The sequence below is a fragment of the Sceloporus occidentalis genome, unplaced genomic scaffold (genome assembly GCF_023333645.1).
Source record: "Sceloporus occidentalis isolate IW3139 unplaced genomic scaffold, rSceOcc1.0.p SCAF_147, whole genome shotgun sequence".
NCBI classification, from domain to species: domain Eukaryota; kingdom Metazoa; phylum Chordata; class Lepidosauria; order Squamata; family Phrynosomatidae; genus Sceloporus; species Sceloporus occidentalis.
In genome coordinates, this window is record NW_028317127.1 from 1,983,385 (window position 1) to 2,000,739 (window position 17,355).

At 37.8% G+C, this 17,355-nt stretch overlaps 1 protein-coding gene across 1 annotated transcript in view; it reads right to left on the reverse strand.

Annotated features, from left to right (window-relative positions):
- The window catches only part of LOC149280809 (netrin-G1-like), a 102,227-nt gene that overhangs the window by 22,133 nt on the left and 62,739 nt on the right, over positions 1-17,355 (reverse strand). Inside the window, exon 3 of the mRNA XM_089500103.1 lies at positions 15,267-15,443. Coding sequence (XP_089356229.1) covers positions 15,267-15,443 — 177 coding nt within the window. The remainder of the gene's footprint in view (positions 1-15,266; positions 15,444-17,355) is intronic.

Genomic DNA, 17,355 nt, shown 5'->3' on the forward strand with positions numbered 1-17,355 from the left:
CCTGAGAAGGGGGGGTTAGGGAGTTAGAGGGGAGATACTGAGAAGGGGGGGTTAGGGAGTTAGAGGGGAGATACTGAGAAGGGGGGTTAGGGAGGGAGGTCTTACTGTGTGTGTGTGTCTTACTGTGTTTGTGTGTGTGTGTCTTACTGTGTGTGTGTATCTTACTGTGTCTGTGTGTGTCTCACTGTGTCTGTGTGTGTCTCACTGTGTCTGTGTGTGTCTCACTGTGTCTGTGTGTGTCTTACTGTGTCTGTGTGTGTCTTACTGTGTCTGTGTGTGTCTCACTGTGTCTGTGAGTGTCTTACTGTGTCTGTGTGTGTCTTACTGTGTCTGTGTGTGTCTCACTGTGTCTGTGTGTGTCTTACTGTGTCTGTGTGTGTCTCACTGTGTCTGTGTGTGTCTTACTGTGTCTGTGTGTGTCTTACTGTGTCTGTGTGTGTCTCACTGTGTCTGTGTGTATCTTACTGTGTCTGTGTGTGTCTCACTGTGTCTGTGTGTGTCTCACTGTGTCTGTGTGTGTCTTACTGTGTCTGTGTGTGTCTTACTGTGTCTGTGTGTGTCTCACTGTGTCTGTGTGTGTCTTACTGCGTGTGTCTTACTGTGTTCATAGCTTATTCAGTTATTGTAATAAATATTTTAGCCCATTTTTTAGCTCAAAATATTTTTTCCTTTTTTTTCTCCTCTAAAATCTAGGTGCGTCTTATCAGCAGGTGCGTCTTATAGAGCGAAAAATACGGTATGCACTCCGAAGCCTTGTTCATTTTGTTCACTTCTGTGCTGTGCTAATAGTTATTCAGGCCTTACTTATTCAAGCACCTCTACCAATGACGTAGGCTTGAATAACTTTATTAAACAGCACATAAGTTAACAAAATGGACAAGGCTTCGGAGTTTGTAGTTTGTAGAGGTCTGGCCCTCTAAAACCATTCCAATTTCTCATGTGGCCCCATGGGAAAATTAATTGCCCACCCCTGGTTTAGAGGGTGTGTTAAATCCTCAGAGTAAGATATAGAAAGAGAAATGCTATTTTAAAGACATAGCCTCAAATTGTGTGTTTTCCATTCCATAAGATGTATTAAAGTTGTTATTTGAGCATACATTAAAAATCAAAGATGCTTCATAGCCTCGAATGGAGACACTGGGAATAAAGCATACTTAAGCCCCAGAGACTCCATTCAGAGCTATGGGCCAGTTGGGGACATCGTAGATCTCCTACTAACTGGTCTCAAATAAAGGGAGCACAATTTCTGTTAATACAGTCTCCCTGCTCCCTCTTGAAGCACATCTGATATGATGCCTTATCCCGACGCTTAGCACCAGTGGCGTATGTAAGGGGTGAGAGTGGCAGGTGGTCCCAGGGGTGTTCCACAATTGCTGCCCGGGCAGGTCTAACAGTATTCACAATGGGCCAATCCAACCCAGTGTGTTGGCGTGAGTGTGTAAGTCTGCGAGAGTGTGAGTAAATATGTGTGTTAGTGCATATGTGAGTTACTGGGTGAGAGCCAAGGGAAAATATGGGGGGTGGAGATAAACAGCAAAGGAAGAGAGCTGAGATAAGGGGAGGTTCAAAAATAAGGGGAGTGATAAATAGAAAAGGGAAAAAAAGGGGGGGCGAGAAATGGGAGAGGTGGGCAAAAAGGGGAGAGATAATGAGAGAGGAGAGATCATAAGAAAAGGGAGATAAAGTGAGTGTTTGTGTTCTTGGAAGTGTTTGTATGTTAGAGGAAAGTGTAAAGCCATGCTATTTATGTGTAAGGACAACTGTATATGTATGTGGTTATGGGCAGACATTTGTAAGAGAAGAGTACATGTGTGCATTCTGGCAGTCCATACATTACTGTTTTGGGCCTAAAGGGTACAGAATGAATACAGGGTGCGTCTGAGCCAGACTGAGAGCAGCCCTCACTGAGAGGAGACCTGAGACTCAGAGAGGAGACCACTGTGGGTTCAATGTGGGTGGGGTGCATCCGGTGGATGCAACCTGGGAAAGTCCTGTGGGTGCGATCTGGGTGCTGGGGCAAGTCCTTAGGTCCATAATATAGAGTTAAAATAGGATGTCTAAAGCAGATAGATTTTGTTGCATATTTCACAGAAGATGCTGATAAGTTTTGTTAATTTTTTAAATGTTTAGAAAATATTTGTGTGTATATATATATATATATATATATATAAGTGCAGTGCGCGCAGAGACTACTTCCAAAGCCGACTCCACTGCTATCCAGCCTCCTGTGGGCTCTCGCCCCAGAACTTGTGGAGACCTAGTCTAGGGCATGCTGTGATCGGATGGCTAAACTTCTAGATCAGAGTTTCTTAAAGCATGTATAATGCTACAAAGCAGGTTTATTCGCCATCTTTTTAGTGTTTAAAATTATCCCTCATGTATCTGTGCTTTCTCCCTTCTGAACATCTTCAGAATTTGAGCATTTTGTCTCTTTTTTAGCAGTCTCCAATATTGCTCTTTTGTTGGCTTTTTACTGCCTCTTTTAGGAGTTTTTCCTTGACTGCCACCTGACTTGTCCTTTTCACGATACAGTATATTGTTCTGTTTCTCAAATCTTAAAATAAAAAGCTATAGAATATGTTTGTATAATACACGGTCAAGAGAAGGAAATTGACCAGACATAAAAACATTTCAATATCCCATCAATTTAAAAAGGCTAAAGATACAATATTATCATATTAAGTTTAATCTCTATGTAAACCTATTAGTAGATTACTATTTTAATTTCAAAGCTAAAGATAATGTTGTTTGTAATATTAAATGTATGTATCTATTATTAATTAGGATCTCTATATTTGTATTCATGCAAGAATAATCCATTTTTGCTAACTTGTTTAGAAAATTTCTTTTTACCTTCATATGATTTTCTTCGAAAGCCCAGATGAGAGCTTTCTATTTATTTATTTATAAGGCGGTAGATACATATGTGGTAGATTATAGGTCATCCAGCAATGTAACAGGGGTTGTGCTTTGGGGCTGATGGTGAAATGTGAGATATCAACACATAACAGAATGTGGGTTCATGGAACAGACACTGAGTTGGCTATAGATGATAATATAAATTAGCTAAAGACCTCTGTTAAGGTAATCTTCCCCCTTATATACCCCCGATGTATTGTTCTTACTGTAAACATCTAGGGGGACCCCTTAACAATGACTTACATGGATGAGCAGAGATCTCTTAGTGCCCAAAGAGTTTGCAACTCCACTGACAGAGAAAAAGGAAAAACAGCACAATGTATACAATGGATGAAATAAGATCTTTTTGAGCCAGTGTGGTGAGATAGCATTGCATGAAGGGTGGGTCTCCTACCTCTTTTGTGGCTGGAAACTTGAGCAGGTGGCACAGTAGAGTGAGCTAATTTGGGAAAAACTGGACAGACAGGAAGGGAAAAAGTAAATTAGAAAAGAAAAAATAACAGAAATGAACAAGGTAGCTTCAAAGTAAGACAAACATAAAAGATGCGGATTTGTAAAAGAAAATTAATATTATTAGTGATACATGTTAGAAATGTTGCGGTTTTCGCTTGTACTATACAAAATGATACCGAGCAGGCTGACAAGCTGTCATGAGAGGTAATATGGAGCTATGGAAAGAGGCAAACCAAAGAGAGAGGAGTGAAATGTAGAAGTAGAGGGTGTTATACATGGTAATAAGGGGATATGGAGAGATGTTATGTAGAGCTATCGCTATATGATGTCTAGATGAGTTATAGTGTAAAATTACACATAGTAATAAAGAGGAATACAATACAGATTATGGTATATCAAGTAATGTAGATCATCTATGCAACAATGGCAAGAGTTAGAAATAGGCTATATATGGTACCATAGTGGACATATATGGGTAGGACTGGCAAAAGTTCATGGTATTGGGACCTTGCCTCATGCCTCCTGTCCAACAATGGCAAGCCAAATAAACCTTGGAGAACAATGCTATTGCCTTTTCCTAGGCAGACAAATTATGTTGTCTATAGTGGGCATGTGGATTTATGGAGAGGGTGCCTGAAATAATAGTATGTATGGAGATGTAAAGAGAGATATGAGGGGAATCATATGGGATTTCAGGAGATACTTTGGTGGGACACTTTACATGGACCAAAAGTTATATGGTGAGGTTACGAGGAGAAAAAGTTTGGGGCCCAAATTTTCATTACAGTTTTGACCAAAGGAAAGATTTGTAGGAGACACTGAGAATTAATACTGATTCTGATCTCAGCATATATTTTGTCCAAGATAAAACCATAGAATCCTGAAAAAAATGTAACATTTTCCAGCAGAAGCTTCATATCCACATCTGCCTAAGGTGTAGAAAGGGCATTCCTATCCATCCTATCCTATGACTACTCAGTGAAGACCTCATTACATGGTACCCTCCTGTCATCCCAAGCAGGACGTCGTTACATACAGTACCTCCTGTGTTCTACTTGCATGTTTTAGCAGACGATGCACGAGATCCTAGAGCTAAAGAGTGTTACAAACTGTGCCATGATTAGCTAAATCTATAGCGGCAAATAGAACGTGTGTGTGCCAGGCAGCAAATATAACCATATGAAGCATCAGAGCAATAACTGCACTCACATACATTGCATTCTGAAATCGTTTTTATGTTAAATGATTAAATAAATGTAATTTTTGTATGTAGGTGTAAGCATTAAGGTTAGAGATAATCTTGACCATTCAATGTATAAATCTGCATTCCGTAGACAGGGGTGCTTTGTATCATGTAGTCGAGATTTATAGTTCATATCCACCTTATTGTAATGGGCATTAATTTGATGAATTTGTGGGGCTGTTACTTTTTAACTAACCTGAAGCAGAAAGTGAAATGATGATGTCATAAAACTAACGATCTATGGTACACATAAGTAGCATTAACAAGCTGCTAAATAGTGACAGAGCCCTAAGGAGTAATAAAAGCAAAAAGTTAGTGTCTCAATGCTGTGCTCCCTACCCTGTGTATGTCTCGCCACCAAGTATCTGAGAACGTTTGAATCACTGTATGGGAAGACTCTGAAGTCCTAGGCTTTCATTCTGAACACAGCCGCTGCTAATCCATGCAATTAAGGCTAGTGATTCAGATGCGTTTTGTTCTGTTACGGTTATAGTGCACAGGCTCAGATACAATAATTTGGAGCAGATGAACGAGATAATTGCATTTATTTGCTGTCCGTGAATCTAGGTCAGGATCTGATTTATCGCAGCTCCCAAGGGCTGGTATTTCTGCTCCCAGGCTATAAATCTTGGTAGGATTTCTAATGTATTTCATGAGATTGGTAATCTGTGCTCTTTTTAGTCGTCATCACAGAATATATTCCTGTCCCACTGAGCAAAGACACCAGGGGGTTCTAAAGCCACTAAGGTTATTCATCGAACCCAGGGCCTTTTTATCAAATAACTCAATACCTGTTTAACCTTTCCTTAAAATCCCTTGTATTTGGCATGACAGGGTTAAATGTTAGTTGACGCCATAGGCTAGCCATTCCCACTAAAAATGGCAAAAATATCCACTTCATTAGTAGTGAAGTGGACATCATAAGGTTTCTCGGTATGACTATTCTGTTAATTTTAAAGAATAAGATAACTGGATGCAAAAAACCACACATGATTCTTGTACTTCCTTTAACAATTTAACTCCCAAGGTGGGCATAGACGCTATTTCAGCAAGAAATGAAGGTCATGGCACCCACCATATTAAAATGAGACTGAAAAAGTAACCACATATTCTCCCAAACTAGCAGATTTCTGTTGTTTCCAGTCCCACACACCCTAATTTTGTATTCAGGAATATTATATTATTAATATATATTAAAAAAAAACCTCCAGGGCACCTCCATCAAAGCAAAAACAGTATCCCTGGGGCAAATTCCTTCGTAATCGCATCAAGGAATATATAGGAAATCCTACTAATTCCACCTGTATTTGATTCTAAATGTTCAGTTTCTTGACCGTGAATTGCACCAAAACTCTTAACTCACTTAACCAAACAAAGCTGTGGATGACGAGAGGACAGATATTTTATGTAGATAATGGAATCCCTCGCCACTTAGTGGGTTGAAATTCGAAAAAGAGCTGCAGGGTTTTACAATTCTCCGCACCCCTCTTGGGATTTTCCCTATTGCTCACAACTGGCAGCTCTGTTCAGCTATTCCAATTTCTTTATCGGGTAAAACTCGAATTTGTGCTGAAAACACAAACCCTTTTCATGCTGGAGAGAACACCGATGTGTTTCTGATCTCTCACACTTATGTCAATGTCAGTGCCCTTTTAACTCATTCTATCTTCATTTACAATATTTAGTTGATACAACAAAGCATAATTGAACTGTATAGCCGTAATTGAGTTCCCAGAATTGCTACATATGCTAATTATTATAAAAATGGATACAAATGATAATGAAGTTATAAACTGGTTGATCACCACACTCTGGAATGTGTTTATTGCTCACGTTGAATGATTAACCATTTATTTTAAGTGACAAATACATTATACTACTTATACTGTGTGTTGAACAAACATTAATATTCAAAAATAAGATCTAATATGTGAAGGATGCTGTATATATATATATATACATATCTATATATATATATAGTTAGTTAAAGGGGACCAATGTTTTTATTACTAGAATCACAAACTAGAACTATAAAATAGTTTTCAAAAGTATTTCCCTTTTAAGAAAAAACCCCCCATTATATGATGTATTCAGACAGCTGAATATTACCCATTTGTACATGACTTCTTATGATCCAGACTGTGGTAAACAATAGAATTGATCACCCTGCTGGACTATCTGACCAATGAAAGTCTATGGAGCTACAGTTGCCATAAAGCATCAGCTCAGGGTGGTGTTTGTGCAGCGAACGTCTCAGATCACTGACAACAATGGCACCCTCCAGGTCTCAAGATGCCAAGTTTATTCCAAAAAACTAAGATAAAACTTTTTTTCACCCTTTTTTTCAAGGGTAACCTACCTTACTGGATACATCACTATATTTTATGCTTAAGGATATTTTCCCATGAGAGTTCCCCTTTAAAAAAATATTGGAGAGCTTTCATTGAAAAAAACCAATGAGTTAACAATAGTAAACGACTGAGATTTCCAATTGTCTATTAGTCTTGTTTAGTTTTAGACTTGAAATCTATCAATAAATCCCACCAAAGCTTGTGGCAGTTTCATATGCATACAAACTGAGTTGAAGTGTAAGAAAATGACTGAAAGATAACAATGTTAAAAACATTCCTAGAATATCAAAAATGAAAAACAGAACATATCGCTGCTTAGACCAGTTTTGCACATTTTTAGTACAGAGGCCAGCATACAATTTACAGGATTGGATTGAAGGCCTGAATACTGTGGAATTTAGTACAATAGAGGCTAGACACAAAAGCCATTCACACACTGGCGTAACTACATGGATGTGTACTTGTGTGTGTGTGAGAGCATGGATGTCTTATTGTGTATGTGTGCGTCGTGTGCATGGATGTCTAACTGTGTGTGTGTGAGCACAAATGTCTAACTGTGTGTGCATGGATGTCTAATTGTCTATGTGTGTGTGTGCATAGATGTCTAATTGTATGTGTCAGCATAGATGTGTAAGTGGGGTGAGCTGGGGTGTGTGTTAGTGAGTATAGTAAGTGTGTGTAATTTGTGTGTGTTTATATATGTTGTATGTTGGAAGGGGGACAAGGAAGGCACAGACCAGTTGTGTGGGGGCAATAATGGCACAGACTAGCTGTTGAAGGGCCCTGGGGGAGATTTTGCACCATTTTTTTTCTAGTTACGCCCCTGATTTCCCACATTCCTAAAATGTGAATCATTGGCGTTTGCCGATATTTTGTGGACTTTTAATGCTTCACTTCATAATTATAATTGTTAGTTGTGATGAAACATTTTATAATAAATGCCATTGCTTTGATACTCTATATATTATTGATTGAGACAAAGAGATATAGCTCATATTCAATTAATTTATAGGCTTTGTCTTTATCATCCTGTCCCAACTTTTATCAGTTAGCACATGCATTGTTACCTATTGCTGTGGAACAACAGGACGTTCAATTAAAAAATATTATGTGATACTGTTATCAAAGCAAAACACTTTTTGGATACCTGCTTGCTAGCATGCCATATTGTTAACACCGAGCTCTCATTATTTAAATATTTTCAGAATTAAGGATCTGTTTCATTATATAACCCAAAGTATGACCTTTAATTTAAGGGTCTTTTTTTAATAGTGGTCTTACTACATATCTAAAACAAGTTAACTATATTTTAAGATGATGTTGCAGTCTCTTTATTTTTTTGCTCATCGTAGGGCTCAGAAAAACAAAACAAAGTTTTGCTTCGTTTTAGACTTATTTGCCTGTTTCTTGCTGACCCAAAAATCCACTTATTACATCATACCAACTGCTATTCAGAAGAAATGCAAATGATTAACACATTTCTCTAAAGTACTCTATAAATACAGACAATATACAATTTATAGTGTTTACTCCCAATCTGAGGAAATTATTACGCATTAAATATTTAGCAATCTGAGGAAATTATTATGCATTAAATATTTAGCAAAGATGCCATAAACCTCAAATATCCAAACATTGGTGCAAAACATTTATTTACATTAAATAAAACACCTAAGAATCATGGGAGTTAAATTTGAAAGGTGGTGATCTATTCTAGCCCCCCTAAGAGGTTTCTTGTCTTATTATAAAAAGGTTTTATACTGAAATTATTTAAAATTGTATTGACTGAAGGTATGATTTAGCCTATTTAGCTTGTTCCCTAAATTTATGCAAATTAAAATACCATTAATTTCTAAAAAGGTTTTTTGGTTTATAGATATTTACATAGAAAAGTCTAAATCTATTTATGTGCTATTAAATACACAATCTATATATTTACTGCAAAGCTAACCTACTTTCCATAGGATTTCGTTTCATGTTACTAACACGTTCCATAGCGCCTTTAAGCACTCAATGCCCACAGCTTCTTATTATAATGTTTATTTCCTGCAGAATGTATATATATATAGAAGCAAACAGCAGAGATCATTTTACGTAGTCGTTCCACATTCTTGATGCTGATCCATTTCCTCTTTTGTGTAATAGTATGATTCATAAAGCATAAATGTCCGCTTGCATACCCATATCTTGAAGTCTTTCTGTATTCTTTTGTCAACCTATATGGAGAAGATTGTTCCTTCACTTCACAGAGAATTAGAGTGTGGAATGGATAGACCCTTCTGACAATTTGCCACACTGCTACTTCCAGGCCCAGACTGCATCACACACCTCACTCACTACCTAACCAATGAAATGGCATCAGGCGGCCACTGGCCTTAACCCCTCTGTGACCCTTAGGACGTATTATTACGTCTTATTTAACATGGTCTAGATGAACTAGAACGTAATAGTATGTTTCGCACGGGTGAAAAAACACAGGAGATCAGGGTGGCTTTTGACAGCCTGAGGTCTCCTCTGTCAGCAGGAGCTAGCATAGGGTCCTCACACTACTGGAAAAACATTGAAATTAAAAAGGTTTCCAGAGGGTCTATCCAGTACCCCTCCTGAGACCTCTGACAAGCCCCCTGCTTCCTCACCACAGATACTGGGATAAGGTGTGCCATACCTCAAAGGTATCTCTAGTCTAAAATTTAAAAAAAACCCTGAAAAAAAAGTTTAAAATAAGTGACAGAATACCTCTTGCAGTTTGGTCCTGGTTACTTCTATGTATTTTAGGGGTGCAAGTTGGTCCCAAGTTTATTGGTGTAGTATGCCCTTTGAAACTAGTTCTCTTGTATTGTTTATGGTCTCTAACATTTTATTGCCAAGCACCCACAAGCTTTGTATTAATATAACATAAATGAGCACTAATTTTACATGATGTATTTTAAGACCCAGCCATTTGGATCCAAACCGGATATGAGTGGGAGGCTGCGCTCAACACAGATTTTGTTTGCCCCTGGTGATTTATATATTTTTTAAAACAAAGCATTTTTGATTAGTTTCCTCTTAAATAAATCTATGTTATCTTAACAGGGCATGTACATGTTTTTTTTTCTCAGCGATTAGCTGATTTCTCAGAATTATTCAAGGGGTATATTATATATTGTATGTACGGTATTATACCTTTGCACAATGAAAAGCACAGGGCCGCTTTAAACAAACTTACATTTTAAGACATTATAGCAATTTCATATAAATCGGTTATTAAGAGGGATGTATAGGTATGTTTATATCTGTTTGAGAAATTGGGTGTTGGTTGACACATTTGTACAACTGAGAAAAAATAATATTATATAGAGCAGAATTGTAGCTCGGGTTGAAGGTCATCAAGGCCATAATGTGAGCTCTCTTAATTTGCCATGGAGTCTACTGGTATAACAGCATGTAGCTACACTTCAGGGCAGTATTTAATTCTCCAGTCAGGCATTTAGACATGTGCTCTTCATTTCTGGTTCTGCCCAGTACCACTTAACCCAACATCTGGTCATACATCTCCTGACTTTCATGTATACCTGGGAGTTCTCTGGGTCACAGGAGGGCATGGCCTACTCCCCATCCATTCCCCTCCTAACCCTTACAATTGAAATGCATTACATTTGGGGCTAGCCCCGCCTGCAACATCATCGGCCCCGTCCACTCCCATCAATGAGCCTGCCCACTGCCATCAGCAGACCGCCCATTGATGCCATTGGACCCGCCCACTGATGTTGACAGACCTGTCCACCCACATACCGAAGAGAGGGAGCTCTCTGGGTAGCTTGGACCCAGATATGCCCATCTGTTAGACCACAATCGCAGAGGCTACTCATCTGCCCTTAGTATCTACAATAATCATCAAAATAAGAGGGACAGAAAGCCATATAGCAGAAAAACATTTGCATGCCTTATATTTTGTTATTCTTTTTTTTAAATAATGGCAAGAAAGAATCTCTTTAATGTGTAACCACAGCAAAAAAACACAACACACACAGAACATATGCACATCTATTTTATATATAGGATATAATGTAATATATAAAAGGTTTACCTGCAGTGATGGTCTGCTTCCTTTTTTTGTCCTGTACAGCTGCCATAAAAAGACAGGTTTGCACATATTTAGAAAATAGCTTAGTATGTGTTGAGAACTACCGTATGGAAAGTTACTTACATAACTAAAATGTTCCCTAATATAGTGTAATCTAAAGAGAATATACACGCTAATACACATTCTCCAAATTACTCCATCTTTAATTAAACTAGTTTACCAGGATACTTTTGCATAATGCGCTAAGTAAGGTCACAGATAAGATTATGAATTCTCATGATACAATATGGATAAAATCTGCCAAAGTGGGCAGAAAATTTGAGGGTCTATTTATCAAGTTTCAACGGTGCCATGTCCCAGGTTTCATTTTATAACCAAAATAGCTTGGAGTTATGGTCACAAACAATGTAACCAAGCTTGATTTGTTTTAATTCAGTTATATGGTCAGGTCTATTACAGGGTGAGGTTATGCAGAGAAATATAGTGAAGTATAGTGAGCGTTTATAAGGCGCAAAACAGGAGGAGTATACTGTACATAGAATATATTTGAAAGGGTTTATATGGAGCAGTATAGAAGGGAGTTAGTTGTATACATTTCCCAAAAACTTCCCAAGATAGCCTGACAGAGACATGGATTTATGCATAAATAGTACATAACTGGAAATACAGATTTCATGGACATATCTCCAGCATTATCAAGAAAAAGAGCCACTTTGGACGGCCTGTTCTTCTTCATTAAATAATTGACAACCGGCCCCACATGTGAAAGAGCCTAGAAATGTTAGTGATAACTGTTAGTGGGCCAACATGTTTTTAGAGTAAGATGTAGTGTTTCTTCATCAGATTACCTTCAACTAGTTCATATCTCAAAAGTTAATCTATCTGGCCAAGATGCCCGAATCTCTGGCCAATATTGCACACATATAACCTACAGTAGTGTATTACCTAGGTCAACTATGCCTAGGATGGCAATAAGGGCCAATAAGAGTGCATGCAATGGTTGTTAACTCTGGAGATACTGTTAATAGAACATATACATTTATACATTTAATATATTTTTGACAATGACAGATGGAGTAAGGATTAGTAGATGGTAATAAAAGAAGAGCAAAAAGGAGAACCAGTTATAGTAACCGTACACATAATGGGTTAATAAAATACAACACTGTTTAGAGGTTAATAAATAGACCCATTGGTTATCATGCTGGTGTGAGGGCCCAAGCGAAAATGAATATAGAAGGTTTCAACCAAGTAACATGCCCAGTGGTGTCTCTCAGATGGAGAATGGAATATCCAAGAGAGAGTAGACTGGAAATGTGAGGTAGGCAGAAGCAGGATAACAGAGAGTTGGCATATGTTTGGATAAAAAAACATAGGTAAATTAAATAATTCAAGAAGTGTTCACAAAATCAGAACTTCTAGGCCATGCATGTTGCGTTTACAATAAATGGAATGGCTGGGATCATATATTATAAGATGAATGAGTTGCAATCATGCCCAAAACACATATCTTACACCAAACATCCACCAGAACACGTACTATGATACGCTATTTATATCAGATCTAAGACTTACAAATAACAATAAAATGCTTATTTTTCTCAGTGCACTGTATTCACACTCATGGTTGTCTCATTGTCTTTGCAACACTTCATAATGTATAATAACTTCTGCTACTCTGCTTATATAAATGTAAATATATATATATATATACATATATATAAATACATATATACATACACACATATATAAAAAATTATATTGCAATTCAATGCGTCTGTTTGTGCATCACAGAATATTTCAGCCGAATGAAACCTGGTACAGACAGGCCAATGCCGGTTGCTGTCAAACCTGTCAAAAGACGTATCCTCTATTCTCTCTGATCCAATTTTACATGTAAATGCAGAAAATACCATCCTGTCTTTTCTGCAAACTGCTTTCTTCATTGACGCACAGTGCGGGTCTGATGGATGTTTGGAGAGGATCAGACATTGCATGTCAAAAACACCAAGATTATACATTGTACTCACTGCTGGGGATGCTGGATACACCTGCGACAGAAAACAAAAAGGCATGTTACTCCGGGCTACCACCTATAAGACTTCACCTATGAGCTCTGAGACATCTCCCTAATGTAAGCGGTTCTTTAATGCAAAGTGAGAGTTACCTATCTCATCCATGTAACATCTATCTTATGATCTTAGCCCAGTCTGAGACCTCATTATCCAAGAGACATTTTATCAATTAAATTACAGAATCAGCTATCAATTATTAGTATTGGGAAGCTTTTCTATTTACAACAGTTAACATACAAAGGGGGTTTATGAAAGTGTCACAAGCGCATGTGCTGGTGGCAGAAACGTAGAACAGCCTCCAGCTGAAGTGTTAGAGGCTAATGCAGTGAGGGAATTGGATAGGCATATGGCTGTCTTGAGTTGAATACAAGACCAAGGACTGATTAAGGTTTGAGTTTTTATAGCAGGACAAATGGGAGGCTAGATGGGCTAAATGGTTCTTATCCACCCTCCAATACTATACGTCTATATTATAATGTAATCTTGTGCGGCATAATAGTATATAAAAACAGAGCTACCAGACTTTATACAGTTGAAGGCAGTATCACCGCTAGTAGATGTGATACGGCCACTTATGAATTTTCTCAAGGTCAAATTTTTGTGTAGGATGCGCAGCATTTTATGGCATGATTTGGAGTCTTTTCATTTAAAGATCTACACTTTGCCGTAATAGTCGAAAAGTGGAAAATTTTGCTGAATAGCAGTTTATGCTAGGCAATCACAATTTTGCTTGTATTTTTCCCCTTGTTGCTGCACCTGAGACAATGAATAGGAGAACAAAGGACCTAAGACAGTGTGACAGAGACAAGAAGATGGAGAAACATTTGAAGTCCTAGTAACCCACACATAGAGTGAGAAAGACAACTCCAATTATTAAGCCGTACTCCTTAAAATTTCGGGGGTTGCACGCAAAAATTAATGCTGGACCAAAGACTTCACGCAATAGAAATCAACGGAATGGTTCAATCAGCAGAAACTTATGGTGAAAAGACCACTTTTTAAACCTTGCACCAGAATCACTTTTTTATACATAAATAAATATTTGTCTTAAAGCAAAAGGCTGGAGATAAGTGAGAGGTTTAGTTTTATGAGTCTTGGCATTACATGAAGACATGTAATGGCAAAATGATAACTTTATAAATGATAACTTTGTTCTTAAATCCTATACTTTTTTAATTTTAAGGTGTAACCAGTGTATAAATATCTAATGTACCCTGTTCAACAAGGCATCATAATGTCGATTAAAAATAAAATCAGAGGGTCAGGCTTCACCTAATGAAGATGAGATCAGCATCTGAGTTTAAATACCCAGGTTCTTGCTTTTATAAGTCATTTTGTATCTATTTTCCAAGCAGCTCTTGCTCGCTATAAATCTTTAGGGTAATGGGTTTCTGGCAGCCTGCTCCACACACTCCACTTTTTATTAGGTTAACTTTGTATAACTATCTGTTTTTCTCTCGTTTCCCCTGTCAGCTGCCCTCGGATTAAGCTCTATATTAACAAAAATTAATTGAGCAGAATGATAGAAGGAGACATTAAACCATTCATGGATCACACACTTCATTGACTTTGCCTATAAGACCCCAGGTGCATTAACTGTAAAGACGCTGGAGAGATTGGTGGCCCTGATGGCAAGCTAGTCTTGGTAGTGTTAAATGCCAAAAAGAAAGGGTAGTATCTCGATACTGGAGTCTATGGCTTATTCCATTGATTAATACTAAGCATGACGTAAGCACAAAAAAGCCTAACTGCAGTGCTATATTTAATGTTAGCGAGTCCACTTTAAATATACAGTACCTGATTTAATGGGTTGACAGTCTCTGCCAAGTCTTAGCAGTAACTAAATGACAGTAATGAGCCTAGTAATTATTACCTGTTTTTTATGATTAAAGGTGCTGTTAAACTTAAACACAAATGCTCTAGCATGTTAAGTAAATAAACCTCAGCAGATAATCATTATTTTTTCCTATTATGGTTTAATCACATAAAAAGCAACATAGGAACTTTAAAGGAGTTTTTAGGTTTTTATGACATCATATTAGCTATTTTTGTGTCACATGACAATTAAGTGTGCCTGGCAGATATTATGGACAAGAAAAATTGTCATCTAGCATTATGTTCTTTGGGGGACTGTTTTACTAATTCACCATGATTAATACTCACAGATATTTGCAGTTCCTTTTGGGATAGTGAGGTAGGAGCCTGGACTCCATGCTTGTCCTTGATAATTCTTCTTACACCTCTCGCAGTCTTGCCCTGTTGTGTTATGTTCACAGTCACAGCTGAGACGGTTGTTGCTGTAAGTACAAGTGTTGGCATGAAGGTTACACTTACACCTGCAAGAGACAGAGATGGGACATTGTTTGGTAAGTTGTGTTTAGTCTCAGGATGGTAGCATAACCTAGAAACACAGCACTATACACTCCGGTGGGATAAATCAAATTTTGTCGGTTCAGTGCATAGTACATTGTACAGGAACTCTGCTTGTGTCTACAACTGTCTGGTGAGTCTGTGGACCAGGAGGCATTGACAATCTCTCCAGAAAATGCCCCCGATTTGTATCAGTCTATCTGGCACCTGACGGGGTGCAACAGAAGCCTCCACAATGTACTGGGGACGCGCACAAGAGGTCTATGCCTACATTGACCTTATGAAAGACATAGGTGGTATGCAGGACAACAAAAAAGAAAAGGTAACTAAACCCTCAAGAATTACCAACTTATTGTATTGATTTTGTCCATATTGAGTTTGCTATTCTCAAGAGGCATCTGCTGATTCGAACCATGCATCACAAAAAGAAGTCTCAGATGACCTACAATCAAGAATTGTTGATTTGTATAGAACTGGTAAGGGTTTTAGACAAATAGTTTATAAATAAAGATGATTCCAAAGGCACAACACAGAATGCACAATTAAGTAAAAAAAGAACCCTAGAGTAACAGCTAAAGGCTAGGAGGAATCATTGAAACTGGTTGACATGTCTGTTCATGAGTTTATCATATGCAAAGCATTGACTAGCATGGAGTCCATGGCAGGACACCACAGAGAAAGTCGCTGCTTTCCAATGTAACATCGCTGTTCGCCAGAAGTTTGCCAAAGACTACCTTCACACTCCTCATTGCTACTAGGAGAATGTTTTGTGAACAGATGAAACTCGGGTTGAATTGTTCAGGAAAAACACGCAGTGCTATGTATGGTGTAAAAATGGCACTGTATACTCTGTGAAGTATGATGGAGGGAGCATCATGATTTAATGCTGCTTCGCTGCCTCAGGTCCCGAACAGCTTGCCATCATTGAGGAGAGAAGCTCAGTAGAAATTGTGTAATGCAGCAGGACAATGTTTTGTGGGTTCAATAGAGTAATGAAAGACCATTTGTGTGTTATTAGCTTAAGCACATTGTGTTTGGTGATACTTGTGACTTACATGTAGATCAGATCACATTTTATGAACTATTAATACCAAAAAAAAACAGGCAATTCCAAAAGGTTCACTTACTTTTCTTCCCACTGTATATCAGTACTTGTTTTGTGCATCTCAGCCCACAACTCTATCACTTCAATTATCCTAGCATTTAAACAATACCCACACAGAAATGTGATCAACACCTTTTTATTTAGTACCAAACACTCGCAAAAATAGCTGGCTTCTTTCAGGTTGTTTAAAAAAAATAAAAAAATTAACCCCTTTATTGCCAGGATGTGGACAGTCTAAAACTACAAGAATCAGGCAGAACTGTCAACTAAGAAGTTGCAAAGGTTTTAATTATTCTGTGAAGTATATTCAGCACCTTGGAAATGCAGAATGCTAGGTGTGTGCTCTATGGAGGCACAGTCCATAGAGGTCTAAGACTGGCCACCCACCAATAAATTTAACATACGTTAAAATGCAAAATCCTGGCCAGTTTATTGTTGACTATTACGACACCTAACCTAAGGACCTTAAAATATGTGATTGAAAAAACACTTCCCAGAGGTGCTAACAACAAGTAAAAGCTAACTAAAATAAATAATAATAATAAAAAATCTCATGCACCACATTGCTTGAAATCCACCAGAGACAATGAGCATATGGATTTCTCCTTATGGTGCAGGGTTGTCTCTATAGTACCTTGATGTTGTCATCAAGGATTTTTATACAGTGCCCAGCTTGGCAGAATATTCCATAGGTTATATTGTAACTCATATTTTATTAGAGACTGCCTACCAGTTTATGATTCTTAAGGAATCTGAATGCTACTTTATTCTAA